Here is a 20043-nt window from a genome sequence, read left to right as displayed (position 1 = left end):
ATAGGAGAAGTTATTGGTATGCAAAACAGAATTGTTATCAGAAATGAATGATTCAATGTTAAAGTGGCTTGCCACAGTGACAAGCTCGGGTTCCTTCCAGGCTGATCTTTGGGCTTTGCGGGCTGCTTAGCAGATGCTAATTGAGCCTCACTGTCTTGACGTGCAAGCTGCCCACCCCCAGCCCCCCCAGCCCCTCATGGTATTGAGGCAGAATCACTTGACAAAGTTCTGAGATCAATCAGCTACTAGGAACCAGACAAGCACAAATGGGCTGAATGGTCTCCTCTCGTTCGTAAACTTTCTTATGTTCTTTCTCAATGTCTTGAAGACACTGAAAAAAGACTAGTCTAGCCATTTGTCATTGAATGTATTGAATTTATTTCAGACCTACTGTAGAGTGGTATTTGTCACCACTTAGAAATGTCATCCATAAAGAACAATAAATAGAGAGAAATGTCCAAACCCCTGATCAGAATTCCAAGAGAGGAATCAGAATTCCAATGGAAGAATTGTCCCGATGTTTGTCTTCTTGACTCAGTGTCACAGAAACGTAGATAAACTAAAATAAACTCTGAGAAAGACTTGATGGTTGTTATTTTATTTTTTATAATACTTTTTAAAATTGAATATTAAATATATATTACTCAGAGAGAAAAAAATATAACAAAGTCACATAACCATAAAACTGCATAAACTTTCACAAATATAAAGTCTTTTTTGTAATATATATATATATATATATATATTATATACATAGAGGAAAAAAACAAAATAACTGCAAAATGAATTTGAAAGGAAATGTACAAGCAGTTAGCTGCTGTACTTGTAAGTGCTCATAGCTGCTCATGTTTGTCACATTTAGTACATATGACCATTAAAAAATATTTAAAGGCCTTTTAGAAAGTGTATACTGCTTATTGCCCTTGACGGGAGAACATCTGTAAGGCAACGTTTGTAATATTAACAGTGGTATCCCCCAGCCAGCCCATATACTGAATGTACATAGAGTGACACTTTGGACCCGCCCTCCAGCCTGGACCACTCCACAGCATGGGTGCTCAGTAGTTACTTCATAGAGGGTGAAGCATACAGTCTTTGAAACATCCTTCTTGAACCACCAGCCTGATTCCTGGTCCTCTTAGGAGCAACACTGACAGGACCACCACCACCAGTATCTGTCAGCTTCTGACCAGCTTGAAATCCTTCACAGGTTTTCTTCCGAAAGTGAAAAAGGGGACGGTAGGCACAAGAATAACGTCAGAGCTACCCTCTTTTTTTAAATATATATCTAGGTACGATTTTGAAATTCACTGAGTGAACCCCACTGCTTCCTTCAGCCCGTGTTTGGAAAGGCGTGGCGGGGTGCCAGGTGCGTGCCGCGGGGTCGCTGGTCAGAATGGCAAGGTGTCCATGAAGATCTTGTCCACGATGGGCGGTGGTGGCACCACATTGGCCAGTTTCAGGTAGAAGATGCGCTGGAGCCCCTGGGTGCACAGCGTGCGCAGCTCGGGCAGCTTTCCCAGCAGCCTGGACAGGAAGTTGGGCCGGTTTAGCTCGTTCATGCTCGTGGTCACGTGCTCTTTGAGGCAGGCGATCAGCCGGTTCTGGAAGTCTTCCACTTTCTTGGGCTCCTTGAGGCCGTGGCGATCTGAGCAAAGAGGAGGAATAAATGAATAAGAGATTAGATTTGGGTTCGATTTCATTGGATTACAGTTTACTGTGCAACACCAGGGATGGAAATAAGCCTCCCATTGCACAGCAGTTTGAGCCATTCCTGGTTCTGTAGCGAGTTTAATAAGACACACCAGAGCTTGTTACCTAGACAGTGGGGCTAAATGAAGCTAGTACTGAAACCTGGAATGGGTGAAAGTGCTATGCAATCTGAGTTTTATTTCTATCCCTGCAACAATGAGGGGAGGGGAATTGCCATGGAATAAATGAAGCTAGTTTATACACAAAAAGGGTTGTGGGTTTCCTTGTCCCTCTGGGGATTTATATATATATATATATAAACTGGGTTGTTGTTTCTATTGAGCGTCACTGAAGGGGTCCGGTGGGCCCCTCGGGGAGCTGGGCAGAGGCCCCTACCTGTGATGATGACGAGCGCGGCCAGGCAGGCGAAGGACGAGACGTCCATGCTCATGCGGTGCAGGCTCTGGGAGAAGTCGATGATGGAGTCGATCCACTCCCCAAAGCCTCTGAGGCACTGCAGCCGGTGCAGGACCGTCCCGTTACAGAACACCAGCTTGTCCTTCTCAGGGCTCGACCTGGAGGAGACAGGGAAAGGTAAACTTCCGGGGGTGTTTTTAAATTCTCTCTCTGACTCTCTCTCTGACTCTCACTGACTCCACCTCTCGCTCTCATTCTCTCTCTCTCTCTCTCTCTCTCTCTCTCTCTGACTCTCTCTGACTCTCTGACTCTCTCTCTCTCTCTCTCTCTCTCTCTCTCTCTCTCTCTCTCTCACTCTCTCTCTCTCTCTCTCTCTCTGACTCTCTCTCTCTCTCTCTCTCTCTCTCTCTCATTCTCTCTCTCTCTCTCTCTCTCTGACTCTGTGCTCACCTGTAAGCTAGTCGCAGAATGAAGAGCTCCACGAAGGCAGACTCCAGCAGCAGCTCCTGATCCTCCGGGGAGAAGGAGCTGAACCCCGGGATGTTCACTGCCCACTTGCGGATCACGTCCATGGAGTCCGTGAGCAGGTCGTATAACTGCTGGATATCGCTGGCATCCTCCTTGTCAGACAGGCTGGCCATCGTCTCCTGATACTGGGGGAGGAACAAGGGTGAAAAAGACCTGTTTTAGAGAACCAAATGGCACTACTGCACACAGATGTCAAGAATAAAGAACAGAGGTGTAGAGAACAGAAGGAGGAGAAAACTCCAAATGCTGCAGATGGAAGCAGATGCATTTACTGGGGAGGAATTTTAAATCTGGCACATTTTCAAATGTAAATGCAAAAAGTAAATTTAAAGTTTAAAATTTTGTAGCAAATTAAAAATATATTCTAATAAGTTCACACTCATTATTTAAATACAACATTTAAATACAAATGAAGTATTTTTCAAAGTCTTCAGTGCTGCAATGAGTTTTGATTTCTACACATCCATCACTGGGGGTTGTAGAATCCATGCCCCATTGATAAAGTGTGAAGGATCTCTAACGCTCCTATTAGGATTAATGCCCTTGTGATGATTTTGCTCTCACTAGACACTTGCAGAGGTGTGAAGGACTTCTCTTTATGAAGCTCAGCGAGTCTGACTCTAGCTCTGTGGAGCGGTTCGTGGTTCTGGGTGAGTAAGCAAGTGGAACAGCAGCTACCTTGGAGTAGTCCAGCTTGCCCAGGGCAGGGTTGGAGTCGATGTGAGCTCGCACCAGCGAGGGGATGATACTGATGGGAGGGCTGGACGAGGAGCCCCCCTCCAGGATGCTCTTGGGTTTGGAGGGCAGCCTGCCCCGTCGCCCTTTCAGACTGTCTGTTCGCACAACTGCACAAGAAAGAGAGAAAAGACACTGTGAACCTGCAGACTCATCTGAGAGTCCTACAGCAAAGACACTGTGAACCTGCAGGCTCATCTGAGAGTCCTATAGCAAAGACACTGTGAACCTGCAGACTCATCTGAGAGTCCTAGCAAAGACACTGTGAACCTGCAGACTCATCTGAGAGTCCTATAGCAAAGACACTGTGAACCTGCAGGCTCATCTGAGAGTCCTATAGCAAAGACACTGTGAACCTGCAGACTCATCTGAGAGTCCTATAGCAAAGACACTGTGAACCTGCAGGCTCATCTGAGAGTCCTATAGCAAAGACACATGAGATTCCTGAGACTCATCTGAGAGTCCTATAGCAAAGACACTGTGAACCTGCAGACTCATCTGAGAGTCCTATAGCAAAGACACTGTGAACCTGCAGGCTCATCTGAGAGTCCTATAGCAAAGACACTGTGAACCTGCAGACTCATCTGAGAGTCCTATAGCAAAGACACTGTGAACCTGCAGACTCATCTGAGAGTCCTATAGCAAAGACACTGTGAACCTGCAGGCTCATCTGAGAGTCCTATAGCAAAGACACTGTGAACCTGCAGACTCATCTGAGAGTCCTATAGCAAAGACACTGTGAACCTGCAGACTCATCTGAGAGTCCCATAGCAAAGACACTGTGAACCTGCAGACTCATCTGAGAGTCTCATTGCGAAGACACTGTTTATACACATGCTTTATCATACCTGGCTGTTGTTTCCAATGTTTACCAAGCTTCTCAATATGATTTATTGCACTTTGCTGTGCTTTTACTGTGGGCAGCTTTAATAAGGGAAGCTCACATGGATAGAGACTCGATACAGGCCACCTTTAGACAGCCCATTGGGAAGTTGTTAAATGTGTGTGAATTTGACTTGCATCTATTTGATCTGATTTGATTTTTTTAAGTACAGACAAAGTGGTTTATTATTTATCGTGCCTGGAGTGATAATGACCGCTAGAAATCCCTGCAATAGGAGAGTTGAGGGGCTTAGTGTGTCTCTTCTGAGAGCGCTTAGCAAATCAGTGAGGAATCTGTGGACCCCCTGGAACATTCGCGTGCCAAAAGATCCCATCATTCTAGAGCCCTGGTGCTTGAGCCAATTGCTCCTTTGAAGAGATTCCAACGCTGTTTGTTCTAGAAATAAGTCAGCGTATACTGCAGTGTTTTTTTACAATTATTTAGCTATTATTACCCTTATTAAAGTGTCTCCTAGTAAAAGCATAGCAAGGTGTAATAAAGCATGGGCAAGCATTGTAAAGAGCAGTGAGGTGTGGCAAAGCGTATTGATAAACATGGCAAACCAGGGCAAACTCAAGAAAATGCATCGTATAATTATGGGAAAAGCACAGGGGGAAACTGCCATGCAAGAATGTCGTGTTCATGCACACGAGCACACACCCCTTCGCCGCAGTGATCACGACCCTCCTCATCCTCACCTTCTTTGACCATCCCCACATTGAGGCACTTCTGGAAGCGGCAGGACTGGCAGCGGTTGCGTCTCCGCTTGTCCACGGGGCAGTCTTTGTTGGCCAGGCACACGTATTTGGCATTTTTCTGTACGGTACGCTGGAAAAGAGAAAGGGGTAGATTTATTAAAAAAAAAAAAAACACATCCCGGATTTACGTTGTACACAGAAGAACATTTTTATCAGAAGGCATGGAGCTTTGGTCTTTCATTCAAAAATAATTAAATAATAATATTTCTGTTGTCATGTTACAGTTTTCAACTTTTATGTTTGAAAGAATGAGCCCCGATCTTTTAGAGAGCGGAATCCCTTGAATATATAAAAATGTTTTATGATTGTGAGAGTGAGGTCTTATGTGAGATCAGTTTTATATCGAGCGAGGAGCGAGCTGTGCTGTGCGTGTAAGTGGAGTACAACCCATCAGCATCAAAACACATGTGTGTGTCAATGAGATACACTGCAGTATGGAGTGCAGTGTAATCCCAGAACAGACAGTCACTGTGCATCTTTATTCACTCTTATCTATGAACCTCGTTCTTGTGATACAATAGTGGTCCTCTTTCCCCAGTATCGCCAAGCATAAACTGATTTCCACTTGTAACCTTATGACTGAACTCACAAGAGAATGAAGGAAGTGAAAAACCCTGACCAATTGAAAGTTATTTTTCCATTGGGGAGCAGCGAATAACTGTTCCTCAAAGGACATCGATATATTAACTGCTATCTGCTATCTGAGAACACCCTGTCTTTATATAGTAACATGAAACAAGCATACAAACAGCAATGCATTGACCTCTCCAGAACACTGTGACCACATGATAGCGGCTCCTTCAATCCAATCATTAACCTCTCCAGAACACTGTGACCACATGAGGGCGGCTCCTTCAATCCAATCATTAACCTCTCCAGAACACTGTGACCACATGAGAGCGGCTCCTTCAATCCAATCATTAACCTCTCCAGAACACTGTGACCACATGAGAGCGACTCCTTCAATCCAATCATTAACCTCTCCAGAACACTGTGACCACATGAGAGCGGCTCCTTCAATCCAATCATTAACCTCTCCAGAACACTGTGACCACATGAGAGCGGCTCCTTCAATCCAATCATTAACCTCTCCAGAACACTGTGACCACATGAGAGCGGCTCCTTCAATCCAATCATTAACCTCTCCAGAACACTGTGACCGCATGAGAGCGGCTCCTTCAATCCAATCATTAACCTCTCCAGAACACTGTGACCGCATGAGAGCGGCTCCTTCAATCCAATCATTAACCTCTCCAGAACACTGTGACCACATGAGAGCGGCTCCTTCGATGCCGTCCTGCATTCCCTCATACAGGTACAGTGAGCATTCAATTCCAACTATCAATTCCTTACACTGTGGGAGATACATGGTTACATGCACAGGATCCCAAATGCCAGTCTCTGGGAGTGAAGTAGTGTTACTGTTCCATGGTTGCTAAGCAACTGGAAAGACAATCTAGAAGGGGGGGGGGGGGTTCGACAATCTCCCTGCAAACTATATTTAGCTTTAATATTAAAATTAGACTAAAGCACTTTGTTTGTGTGCTACCAGTGTGTGTGTGTGTGTGTGTGTGTGTGTGTGTGTGTGTGTGTGTGTGTGTGTGTGTGTGTGTGTGTGTGTGTGCATGTGTGTGTGCATGTTTACTGCTGTTTACCAGCAGGTTCACCGAGTCCACAATAACACTGGAATGCAGCACCTGGAGGTCAAACGCAGTGTCAGACACAGCCTTCTATATTTACACTCTCACATTATCACTCACGTTACCACCCAGCATATGAACAATGCAGGATTGAAACACAAACAGTAAAACAGTTATAGCACCATAAGAAAATACATGTACCAATCATGTACAGCAAGATTGTGTGCCGACAAACACCAGCCTGTTCTTAAAACGAGTTCTTACTGAGTATGAGGAGGAGGGTCCCACATGTCAGTGCACCCATCAATATGGAGATAGCAGCTTTTCACATTTGAAATCTTTTTATAAAAACTGGGTACCTTGAAAAAGCCTTTGCAGCCTTCGCAGGTGCGCACCCCGTAGTGCTGGCAGGACGCATGGTCCCCACACACCGCACAGAGGCCCTCGCTGGAGCCGGGACTGCGAACCTTCGGGGACGACAGAGAACTTTCCATCAGAGCAGGACTGTCTAGGACCGGGGAGGGGTGATCCAGGGACAGGGCTGGGAAAGCCAGGGGTGACTGGACAATGCCAAAGACCTCCTGGTGGGCGAGATGCCGCTCTAGCCCAGACACAGGGGACTGGAGCCTGCCGTCGAGCTCTGCGAAGGTGAAGAAAGATGGCTGGGCAGAGGCGTTCTTCTGGGGGTCGGCCACCCAAGAGTTGAGGCCTTCGTAGGCAGGAGTGGGGGAGTAAGGGCTGAAGGAGCTCTCCCAAGCCGGGACCTGATGCTGAGTCTGAAAGCCGGGGGTGGAGGGGGACGGGATGGAGGCGGGGCTGCTGTAATAATCCGAGCCGCACGAGGACAAGGTCTCATCCACGAGCCCGGAGGAGCTGTTGAAGGTGCCAGGGTAGCAGCCGAAGATTTGGAAATCCTCCAGCTTGAAGGGGGTTTGCTGGCTGCTGCTGCTGGTGGCGGTGGTGCTGGTGCTGGTGCTGGCAGATGAGCCTATCTGGTACAGGTAGGCATCGAACTCCCCGCTGTAGCTGTCCACGAAGGTGTTGAAGCTGGGCAGGGAGGTGGAGGCGGCAGCAGACAGGCCATGGTTGGTAAGGTCCATGGCGAACTTGTTACAGAAATCTGGGGTCAGGAACTGCTCAGAGCTGTAATTCTCATATGCTCCTCCGGCCGCCTGGGGTAATGTTCCATACTGGGCTTGAGCACAGGGCATCTCTGCAACAACACAGACAGAGAGGGCTTCACAACACTCGCTTTCACCCTTTAAAGCTACAAGAGACAAATGCGTCCCATAAACACAAATTATACAAATGCTCTTATTTAATTATTTTTTTATAGTTTTATGCATAAAACAAGGTTTTAAAATGCACTGACAGGATGGATCTGGTCATACAAATTGTCAATTTCCTCCTCTCAAAAGTTTTTTTTAAGAAGAAACCATTTGCACAACCGCTCAATTCCTTGTGTACCTTAAGGGGTTAATAAAGCTAAATAAAAGGAATGCAGTGGATCTGTATGAAATGCTGGTGGGTGTGCGTTTCAGCTCACAATGGGGGCTATTTCCCCGAAGCACTGTTCTTAGAAATGAACAATACCGACACCTATGAGCACAGCCTGTGCCAACCTGCATGAAGTTCAAGCTAATGCAAAATAGGGTTACCATTCCTGCTGCTGCTGCTACTACAGTAATCTCGTAAGTTCTTCTGACAAGACTAAAAAACAAACACATTTAATAATAATAAAATAATAATAATAATAATAATAATAATAATAATAATAATAATAATAATAATAATAATAATCAGCTCGCTATTTCCTGAACCTTGGAGAAGGTTCTCAATATAACTTCTCTAGTAGAAGCCTTGTTATATTCTGCTCCCAGATCACAAGCAGCCGACAGGGGCGATCTCGCTGCAGAAGCCCTGAATAGAAGTGTTAAGCCGGTCCAGGCAGTTTCGGGTTGGTGTTTTTCCAGCAGCCTTGAGGTGTCTGGATGCCGATAGAGACTCCACAGGCCGGGTATCCAGTTACAAGTTGATGTAGTGAATAAATCGCACGTATAAACGCACCGCGCCAGGAAGATACACAGGGCTTAGAGAAGGGGTAGTTTGTCAATGTGAGGGTCGGTGTGAAGGTGGGTGGGGGTTGTGGGGGCGGGTGTTTGCTGACCCTAATCTTCCCCTCCTCCCTGTACCTACACACAATTGTATTAATTTTGTTTTTTAAATAGATTGTTACAAACTGTTTTTGTTCTATTATCTAACAGATACAATTAAAACCAAATTTTGTATATTTTGTAAGTTCTGTTTTTATCACATTCCGTATTATTTGTGTGTGTGTGTGTGCTGTGTGTGCGTGTCTGTGTCTGTGTCTGTGTGTGTTTGCGTGTGTGTGTGTGTGTGTGAAGCGCTTTAGTGAATCGTTGTATTTGTTCAGTACATGACAATACAAAGCTACAGAGAACAGCACGGTTAACAGAACCACTTGAGAACAACATGCCAATGGTTCAAATGGGGGAATTCCTTTCGTGCCAGTGTGCCAGTGAGAGAGACAGGTTTCCAGCAATGCCACTCTGAACACCCACGCCTCGGAGAAACTGCAAATCGCACTGCAAGGTTTTTTTTTTTTTTTTCGAGGTTTCTTCAGGTGATACTGGCTACTCCACAGGTAGTAATGCTGTTTTAAACATGCCTCATCAGCTCACTGCTAGGAACTCGCATTTCATCCCTGATTTCAATGTTTTCCAGGAAGGCTGATTAAAATGAACGCGGCTTCTCATGCTGCACTTCCACGCTATTAAAGGGTGCGTCTTTCTTCTAGCCAAACTGCAAGAGAATATAAAGCGCTTTATCAACGCGAGTCTGTGGTTCAAACAAACCGTCGCTATAGTGGCAGGCCAATTCATTAATGGTCCGTTTTAAAATAGGGCCTTTAATAGTTTTTGCATGAACGTTTCCATCTCCACACACCTCTCTGCCCTCTCGAGTTGAAAGTGAGCGCACACCCCCCTTCCCTCCCGCTGTACGAGATTAACAGCAAGGACAGACTCCAGAATCTCCGCACACCAGCCCGCCGATGTTATGCCAGATGGGAAGTGGTTTATTTTTTAAAGCTGGCATGCATTAAGGTATATTTCTACTCGTGTAATGCAATTGACTCGCTCGCTTCTTTACAATAGTATTACAGTTGTGTGTACCCAAATATTGAGCAACGCTACGCTTACTGCATATAACTTTCAGAACTGTGCAGATGCAGTAAGCAATAGATTACATTGCATTATTATTATTATTATTATTATTATTATTATTATTATTATTATTGTTATTGTTGTTGTTACAGTAATTACGAGGAAATGTTCATTCAGAAAAAGAAAGTCGATCACTGAAATGCAGCTTAACTTTTTGGATCATAATATTCGATTAATGTCAATTAAAGAAAATACAGGGAATGAGAAGACTGAGATACATCTCTAAATACACTATAATAATAATAATAATAATAATAATAATAATAATAATAATAATAATAATAATAATACAATAAACACACACACACACACCCCTAAATATTGCACACCTGTGTTATTAGACCCGTGTCCAGTAATCATTCCCCCGATGACCGCTGTTCAGCTGTCCTGTCGCACCTTATCATTAAACGAAGCAACACTACTGTACAGCGCGTGCCATGCTTCAGGTGTTGCTACTTTACTGTTGAGCTGGTCGTGTCTGATATATCATTTGAATATATTAAAATACATTGAAATGACTGGATTGTCGACATGAAATGTAGACACAGAAGCTAAACATACCACGCCGTTGAAATAAGTTCAATCACATGCAAGTTAGTTACTCTTAAAAAAAGTAATAATAATAATAATAATAATAATAATAATAATAATAATCACATTAACTCACCTGCTTCTGTGTTCCTTCTCATACAACGACGTGCAAGAAACTCTGCAACAATCACTAAATTCAGCGAGCAGAGTGAGGACGCGGCTGCACAGAACTCGCTCTCGTAAACTCTCCCGGCTCAGAGCTGCTCTGTCACTGAGAGTTTCAACTGCGGCGCAACATTATTGTATTAAAACACAAAGCCCATTTAAGGATACGGGCGGAGATCTTTCCGGCAGCGGACCAATGAGGAAGCCCGGCACTAACAGACGTCCTCGAGGCTGACGCACAAACGGGGTTCCATTGACGCACAAACAGGCGGAATTGTGTGATCTAAAAATAGCCCGGAGCGACAAGGCTGCACGAGTGATGGTATAACTACCGCAATGGGCTAAATTTAGCCGTGGGTATGACATAAATAGGCCCCGGCATGGCAGAACAGGGATAACGCTTAATTTAATCATGCTGTAACACGAATACAGGCTTTACAAGCGCCTGTGACGACAGGAAAAGCAGATCGCATGACTGGGCAATGAAAATGATTATTGCTGTATTATTGACATTGTACACTGCTGGTGTCTGCTCAGAGAGGGGTTCCCTGCGCGCTTTGGACTGGAGCACAATGCACGATTACGTGGGTGTTGACAAGGAAATCCACCGCACGCATACTTTCGCTGACGACAATACAACAAGCATGACTGCTAGTACTAGACGCCTCTGAACATTGCCGGTTGTCTCCAGTAATATTATCTCCTGTCATTATTCTGAATAGGGAGTGTTTTTCAAGTCAACGCAACAGCGCTGCGCCTCTAAACACTACAGACTTCATTTCATATAGGAATGACTGCAGGGGTGGCAACCATACTCCTATTGCAGAGCAGTTTCACTCATTCCAGATTTTATTAGGAGCTTCATTAACCACACTGTGTATAGTAACAAGCTCAGGTGCATCTTATTAAACATCTGGATCAAACTGCTATGCTTATTTCAGTCCATGGACTGTGAATGGGAAATAAACTGACTTAAACTGTACACTCACTGCTGTACAAACACCGATATACATTTTTGCCCACATGTTTCAAACTTTTACATATTCTGCATTATAAGGTAAGGAAAACATGTTGATGAAATGCAGACTTGCCATTGTAAACACAGGTATAATGCTTGGCAGTTGCCCAAGCATTATTATTTTTAAGGGTTCCCTAATCCTAGTAGCTGAAAAAAGGGAAGTGCTCTTATCGTGTTTCCTCAGTGCATTAAAATAACCACTTTCCCACTGCTGCTTTGTATTTTTAGAAATGAATTTAACAACCTCTTTTACAGCAGAGAGAGAATGGGCCAAAGGTATCGTGCAACTGCGGAAAAGAGATAGAGGGGGCGGGGGCGGGACCGGGGCGGGGAGGGGAGTTAATCTCGTTCTGATAATAAAAGCACTTGACGGATTGCATTACAAAAGAAAAAAAACCTGCTTACACACAGAGAGGATTTATATACACTAGCAGGTTGAGAAGATACTAATGATCGCTTCTCAAACATTTCCAGTTAATCAAACACATCACTATTAAATTGCGTTTAAATATTTCACTTTTTTATTTAGGTAACCAGATATATAATATCCTCTGAGGAAGACATCACAGATATACAGTGTCCTCTGAGGAAGACATCACAGATATACAGTGTCCTCTGAGGAAGACATGACAGATATACAGGATGTCCTCTGAGGAAGACATGACAGATATACAGGATGTCCTCTGAGGAAGACATCACAGATATACAGGATGTCCTCTGAGGAAGACATCACAGATATACAGTGTCCTCTGAGGAAGACATCACAGATATACAGGATGTCCTCTGAGGAAGACATCACAGATATAGAAATGTCCTCTGAGGAAGACATCACAGATATACAGGATGTCCTCTGAGGAAGACATCACAGATATACAGGATGTCCTCTGACTTTGATCAGTCAACAGCTTGCATGATTTAACAGAGGAGATGCTACCCGACGCACAATATTGCCGAAGATGCCGGATCACAATACGTCTCCCTGGTCTAAACAGAGTCCCTCTGACAGCCGCTCTGCTCACAGCGAATTCACATTCCAGTAGTCCTCCAGAAACGGCATGACAGCAGAGGCCTGGAGAGCCGTGAGAAAAGCACCAAAGCCATCTGCTGCAGGAAACACTTTCCACGAACTCCTAAAATGGAAAAGCTATAGATACTGCCACACCTCCCGCAGCCACGCTCTAACAAGCCTGCTGGACTCAGTAAACATTGTCCTTACTAGGGAGGCTCTTCTGGCTTGACTTGAAAAGGAGCCGATTCACTTAGACAGTGCTTTTCAACCCTGGTCCTGAAGACCGTTCTGGTACTTAAAATGTTTTACTCCAGTGTAAAACAGGCAGAAGCAAAACATAAACCAATAATTAATGTTAGGGAACTAGCAATAAAAAAAAACATAGTTTACATGCTGAATCTGTCCAGCCAAAACTCCTTTCTGTATTACAAAACAGGCAAACACACTTAAAGCTGCCTAAGAGTCAGAAAATGAATTTACGACTGGTTTCACAGAGACCGATTAGCACTAATCTTGGTCTACTTAATGTTAACTTGGGTAAAAAGAGACAATATAACGCTGAGGGAAACACAATGCCACTTTTTCAGGAACAGCGGCTTGAAACCTGGTTCCATGAGATGTAGTTTGAGGCAGCTTTGCTGAGTCCAACCAACAAAGTGGGGTTGTGTTCCCTCGACTTTAGAGACCCTACACGTGACGTGTTAGCTTATAGTATCTATCGTGTTTCGTGGCTGGATGCATTGATTTCGGAGGGGGTGGAAGGGCTTTGGTTAACATTGGGTCTGGTGACAGTGTCCAGGTGTTGTCTCGTGTTCTCCTCGTTCTATTAATAGCTTGCAGCAGACAGGGAACACAGAGGCGTATTGTGCAACCCTTCCACCTGCTGACAGGCATAGTTTAGCTTGGCAGGGAGAATGAATGAGCGCTTGTCATCTCTTCCTGGTTCGCTGGGTAACCACAGCCATTCCCCAGCCAGCACAGACCTTGAAAAGCTGCTGCAGGTAGATCAGTCTAGTCATCACCTGCACACAGGCTTCTAGAAACAGTCTGCTGATGTGTGTGGACACAGTTGCGTAGCTTTGTCCTTCCACCCCCGTCCAAAATCAGTTTTTCCGTGAGTCCGACCGCGAAACACAATAGATGCTACGAGTTCGCATGTCGCATGCAGGTCGTCTCGAAAGTTGCCGCCTCGTGCATTTTGTGACTGCGGCTACAGGCTCCATCTCAGACACTCTGCTCGTAATGTATTCACTGATTATAAAATCATACAAAAGAAAAAGTGTGCACGTGAACTACTGCTATTAAACGTAAATATATTGGGTTGAGAACCAGGTCCTGTGTTCTAAGCACAGGATCACAATCTTTGCACAGGATGCGTATATTTAAGAGTGACTGAAGTATCACGAGGAGGTAAATAACAAATCAGATGACCGGATCCAACCTGTCAGTTAATTGTGAACCCGGTTTCGTGGAAAACCTCATTGCAGAAATAAGAAAGTCAGCATCATTGCTATTTACGGGACACACACGTCTCTTATACCTTAAAGTGTTCAGTAAACTTTTGGACCATGTTTTTTTCTTTTTTGTTGTGGTTCCGGACACATGTTTTCGCCCATTAATAGAATCTCGCATTGAATTCCCAACAGAGCCTCACTTAAGAAAGCGTCTGGTTTCATAAGAAGCCAGTGCGCTTGACACTGCAGCCGAAATCCATCCTTCCCCTCCCGAGCTGCGCGTTTACTTTGCATGTCTGACAACACGCTGTCAGAGGCAGATTTCAACAGCCAAGCAGCGCAAATTAAATTCACACTCTTATTGCTAATTACAGCTCAGAAGCTTCGCTAAAAGAAACGCGGTACAGAAGAGATATAACGTGAGGTAAAAATAGCCCTCGCGCACTGGAGCGTGAGGTTACAAAAACAGCTTTACAAAACTCGGCAAGCACGCAGAAAGGGCGCGGCAGTGTTACACAGTATTGGGAATAAAGGCTTGTCCATTTGAAACCCTCCCTTGAAGTCTTATCGCTCATAGTCTGCAGAAGTCTATGAATGGCAACACGTCTCCCGTTGCATGGCAGTTTTATCCACTCCTAGTTTTGCTATGAGTTTAATAAGACACGCCTGAGCTTGTTATACACGCTGTGGAACGAGTGAATCTGCTATGCAATAGGAGTCTGGTTTCCACACCTGAAGCCATTTCACCGCGTGTGATCATATTTATCCGGTGGAACCTGATAAATTCAAAGCAAAGGTTCTGTGCGAGCTCTGTTTGCAGCGACGATGACATCATGGGGGTTGTGTTATCGGATTCGAGTGGCACAGTCAGCATTCACATTGTCTGAGAAGCTTGACTCATTGGAACTGTCCTATGAAATCTTCCGGTGCCACACTTACTGCAAAGCGTTTCGATTCATTCCAGATCATACTCAGGCCCGTCTAATTAAGTGTGTTATATAATACCAGCAGTAAGTGTTGGCAAGAATTGACTATCGGTCCCTGTATTAATAACACGCCTCTGTCTTATTGTGCAACCCCGGGAGGTGAGATGAATGAAGCTCGCAGTGCTGGCTGACGGGCTGTAATGCGTGTGTTAAGTGGGGTGTGACGCTTCGCGAAGCACACTGGGATTCCTGTGATGAAGGGCGCTATTGAAACGTGGATAACGCTGTATTGTAAAACGCAGCATTTCAGTCATACTGGTGGTAAGGAGCAGTACAAATGTGTTGATTTTATTCTGGAGACGGATAGAGATGCTACACGGTTTTAACAATTATACAAGACTTAATGGAAGTGCAATAAAAAACGGGTATAGTGTTTTATTATGGGATTATTCATAGACACTGACTGATATTCAATAAATGCAACAAAAACAAAACAACTCGAACCCCGTATAGAATGAATAGAATGCACCCCTAGCCCCCATGGGTTATGAGAACCTTGAATGCATGAGCGCATTACTATATTAATAAATACAAATAAACAGACAAACAGCACCAAACCACAATGAACACAAATAAAACATCCTCATGCGTTTTGCAGTTAGGATGTACTGAGATGCTTGGCATTGCTGCTCAGTACTCACCTCTCACTTCTCATCTTGTCGAGGTATTCGGATGTACCACTGGTGTCTGTTTCATAAACGCTGCTGACAAGAGAGACGACGCGGATTCCGGTACGCTCGAGAGCTCAACGCAAAGCTCTTCCCCGCCGCCAGCACCCAGCGTGCTTTCTTTCACTCTCCTCTTCGCAGCGCGGATCCCGCTACAATGCTGCCACTGTCTCACAATCGGCCCTTTCAATCGCTTTGCCATTGCAATTTGCATCAAGGAAAACCAGCCCGGTAACAATAGCTGTGGGTTTTCTTCTCCGCCGCTGTAACCTGACGCTCCCGCCTCAGTTTTTTCCAGTCGCACACACTGAGCTATGCAGTTTCCCAGGCCAGAAACTACGAGATCATTGTCTTTCGCGTCGCAGGGGCAAGTCTCTCCGATGACGTCAATTCAGGGCTCCACTGACGTAGGTGGAATCCCTTGTGGTTAAATCAATGGGCTGCGAACACAAACACAAAGAGGGCTAAATATACGCGCTGAAACAATGTGTCTGTCGCGGCTCTGACACTAAAGGAACTCGGATCACTATCCTATTATAGCATTTCACCTATTTTACAGAAGCAAGCAGGCGCAGTTAGACCAAATCTCCATTCTATTTTTGACTGTTCGTTTTCAAAACAATACCATCCAAAACTGCACACGAAGACAAACACGTTTGTATATCAACAGGTAACACAAAAATACATTCTCTAAAACCAAACAATTTGTTTGTGAAAACTGTATTAAGAATTACAGAGAATATTCTTAGTTGGTGAAAACAGTACATTAGAAATAACTTGCCTTTCTGGTGTAATGGTAAGGAGAAGGCAATGAGATTTTTTTAACTGCGTGTCTATGCTTTGTGAATCATCATTATTCTACACTGGGCGACACGGAAAGTGTACTGCACAATTCCAGAAGGTCTGGTGCATCAGAACAATACTTCGGCGCTATTGTACCAGGGCGGGTCTATAAAGCATTTTCTGTGTAGATTTCTGACTCCAACGGAAAAAGCTCTTACAAATAATGCAATTTAAAGAAAAGGGCCTCTCGCCCTCTAGCGGCAAAATAAATAACATTTATATTACTATATTAAAAGCAAAAATATTTTATATTCTTGATATGCCACAAAATACAACACAACAAGTTGTTACCAAAAGGGTTTCTGTACCGTTCATTATTATACAATTATAAAATGTAGCCAATTTAGTTATGAACGGTACTGCTATTAACATACAAAATGATCACAACTTCATTTTTTATAAGAATAAAAGGGGTGTTTTTTTTTTAAATTTAGAGAAAATAAAATATAATTAATGTAGACATTATCTTAATAAAAAAAAAAAAAAAAAAAAAAAAAAAAAAACTGGAGATGCCGGGGATTGAACCCGGGACCTCACACATGCGAAGCGCGCGCTCTACCACTGAGCTACATCCCCATAATGCCTCACGCGCATCTACGCTAATAAGAGGCTAGCTGCTCTCACGATAAAATAAACAATAGGCAACCAATTATAGGTAACCAGCACATGTATAGAAGTGATCGCGTGATCTCGGCATAACAAAGGATTTGTTATTGTTATTGTTATTTTGTTTTTTTCGATGGATGGCCTCAACGATCCGCCGTAAATGTGCTTGCTTTCACTGACTGAGCAGTAACTGCAATAACAACAGATTGACACTAGAGGGCGACATTTGCCAACCATTCAGCAGCTCCTGCAGCATGTAACGAATCCACGCTGGAGACGGATACGTGTTGTAAACGGAGTCAGAGACTCTATTCATTCCAGATTCACTTCTGCATGTTTTTTTTTTTTTTTCAAGGGGGGTTTCTTTTAACAAATAAATGAATTGTTAACATATCTAGGATTTATTTCAGACAGTGGAAGACAAAGGAAGCTGCGGAGAGGCGCGTGAGGGAGTAGGTGCGACGCTCTGAGCACCACACAAACAGATAGTCGGCTAAACACGTGTGTTGTTTGCCTGTGTTTCACCAGCCGGTTATGAATGACGTAGAACTGGCTTAGCGAGTTCCATAAAGTCCCCTTTGCTTCAGCACGCTTAACGCATTCCAACAATAGAAGGGATATGGCATGACAAAACACATTCTAACCAGAAACATCTACAACTATTGCATCGCGCATATATATATATATATATATATATATATATATATATATATATATATATATATATATATATATATATATATATATATATATATATATATATATATATATAGTCCCTTTAAATGAAGCAAAACGAAATAGTTCTGCAGGGTGATGCGAAACTCACTATCTGTACAGTACCGGAGAGGGCGGAGTGAGGTCTGAAGAGTCAGGCTGTCTGTCGTCACAGGAGCAGCCAGCGCACTTCCAACATGAGCCAATCCGGGTGCTTTGTTTACCAGCTAAAATTAGATTCCAGACTCGGATATAAAAGGACTCTTTTAACCCCCTTTGTATGATCTCTTTATCAGCACAAGCAGCATAGTCAGTGGCCCATTCCCCCGTGTGGAATAGTTGTTTGCAAACATCTAAAGAAAGTCGTTTCCCGGTGCCTGAATATTTCGTTGCTGTTTATCGGTTTGTTTTAAATGTCCCAACAGCAGGTTCCACGGCGACACGGTGACGTTTCAATTCCTGATCATTTAAATACTATACTGAAATGGGTAGTTCTGAAATCCAGGACTGGGAGCAGGGAAGTGACAGAGTTTTACTGTAAATTTTAAAAAAAAAGTACAAAGAAAACATACGCTCTCCCTAAGTATGGTTAATCCACAAGGTGTCGCCAAAGAGCCACGTTTAGGTGGCTTTAACCCGGTAATGCCCAAGCGATTCTGCGTTGAATACGACGACATTCATCTTCTACACACTCGTGCGGTGTCCCTGCACTGCAGTGTCATTGTAGATATAACTTGTTGTAGTCCTAACTTTTAGCATCATATATTATAATAGTATTATTTGCACTTACTGTAAACTATAATGTATTGAAATATGAAGCTTGCATTGTAACGCTGTACTGTACTTCCCTGTAATATCTGTAAGTCACCTTGGATAAAAGCGTCTGCCAAATAAATAATAATAATAATAATAATAATAATAATAATAATAATAATAATAATAATAATAATAATAATCCACCTAGCTCTCAGGTTAGTGGTGCCGCATATCGGCAATAATGCACAGGAAATTTGAAATGATTCAGACTCAAAGAGGGTATAAAAAAAAGAAAAACTAAAACAAAAACCCACATAACCCCAGCAGGCACGTCCATACTGCCTGTTCCATGTAAACAAACACCGACACGCACACATAGATCCGCGCTGTCAGAGCACTACAACGCTGGCTTGTTGAGAGGATTCTGGTTCAACTTCCAACACAGGGACGTCACGTTCCGTACAGGAAGCTGCGCTGGGTGGGAACTGCTCTCTGTATATTTCCCAGAGTCACACAGGAAGACGGGAGAGGGCCAAGCGGCTGGGGCAGAGATTGGGAAAGGACTCGACTATTGAAGAAAATCTCAAAACAATACTATTCACACACACAGATGCACGAAAAAACTCGCAATCGTGCTGAATTCACAAATACTAAAATAAATTCAATAACTTCAAAAACAAAAACTTCGAGCGAAAGTCTGTTTTTCAATGTTATCGTGACACGTCAAGAGATGCATTGTGATAGATTCCTAATAAACTATACAATGCGCTGTACACTCAAGTTATCTTTGGATATTATCTCACGGAGCAGCAAAGGTGTTGCACAGCATTTTAATGACGTTTCAATGAAGAGTCAGACCAGAATAAACGTGTTACTCTCTAAGGAGCGCCTGTATGCTATAGTCATGTTAGAGTTGTCAAAGTCCAGCAGTAGTGTTATTCAGAGTCTATGAAACTAGTTCACTCAATACTACGCAAATCCACTTAAAATGAAGCTTTTTACAGCACACCAAGTGCATTAAACTTGGATAATCTTGCTCAGTCAATTCAAGTTTCAGGTTCTTGTTTCTTGCGCAAATGAAGCAATACAGACAGCATCTTGCCTGAAATATCTCCCCAAGCTTATATAGCTCAGCCTCCTTATCTCACATCCTGTCAGGTTTTGCAACGCTGCCTCACTGCCCTCAACCCCTTCTTTCCCAGACAGGAAGTAGTACCCATGTTTTGAGATGCTTCCTCCCCGTGACGATCTGGCACAGGCTGACGTTTTGATTTTTTTCCTGTCACCTCCAGTGTTATTTGTTTCCCATTCCATTGGAAGAAACAGAGAAAGAAAGATATAAACTTAACAACACAGAGGAGATTTATTGTTCCTCTTATTAATGACCTACAATAC

General features: G+C 43.6%; 1 protein-coding gene and 1 non-coding gene across 7 annotated transcripts; both read right to left on the bottom strand.

The window, feature by feature from the left end:
• Nucleotides 1–358: 358 nt before the first annotated feature.
• nr4a1 (nuclear receptor subfamily 4, group A, member 1) lies at nt 359–16027 on the bottom strand. 6 transcript variants are annotated; one of them, XM_041241466.1, is made up of 8 exons: nt 10566–10715; nt 9343–9476; nt 7013–7866; nt 4954–5083; nt 3316–3482; nt 2560–2762; nt 2089–2267; nt 359–1648 (listed from the first exon to the last, which is right to left on the bottom strand). In XM_041241466.1, the coding sequence occupies exons 3-8, from the start codon at nt 7862–7864 to the stop codon at nt 1392–1394; spliced, it is 1788 nt and encodes a 595-aa protein (XP_041097400.1). In that variant the 5' UTR covers nt 7865–7866; nt 9343–9476; nt 10566–10715; the 3' UTR covers nt 359–1391. The 6 variants fall into 6 exon arrangements, with proteins under 6 accessions (XP_041097400.1, XP_041097398.1, XP_041097401.1 ...); XM_041241464.1 differs by having other exon boundaries at nt 9356–9476; XM_041241467.1 differs by having other exon boundaries at nt 9370–9476.
• Nucleotides 16028–17076: 1049 nt separating this feature from the next.
• Nucleotides 17077–17148, bottom strand: trnaa-cgc. The gene has a single exon. It is a non-coding gene; the product is annotated as a tRNA-Ala (tRNA).
• Between the last annotated feature and the right edge of the window lie 2895 nt (nt 17149–20043).

This window comes from Polyodon spathula, unplaced genomic scaffold (genome assembly GCF_017654505.1).
Source record: "Polyodon spathula isolate WHYD16114869_AA unplaced genomic scaffold, ASM1765450v1 scaffolds_784, whole genome shotgun sequence".
NCBI lineage: Eukaryota > Metazoa > Chordata > Actinopteri > Acipenseriformes > Polyodontidae > Polyodon > Polyodon spathula.
Note: the sequence above shows the minus strand (reverse complement) of the source record. Positions and strands in the feature narration are given on the sequence as shown.

What these genes read in the sequence shown, in the direction of transcription:
- nr4a1 (XM_041241462.1), bottom strand. Translation starts at nt 10,258, where the DNA reads ATGATTACTGGACACGGGTCTAATAACACAG. An exon ending in GCTGCAAAGGCTTTTTCAAG is followed by an intron (nt 5,084 to 7,012) that starts GTACCCAGTTTT and finishes TCTCTTTTCCAG; the next exon opens with CGTACCGTACAGAAAAATGC. An exon ending in TGTGGGGATGGTCAAAGAAG is followed by an intron (nt 3,483 to 4,953) that starts GTGAGGATGAGG and finishes TTTCTTGTGCAG; the next exon opens with TTGTGCGAACAGACAGTCTG.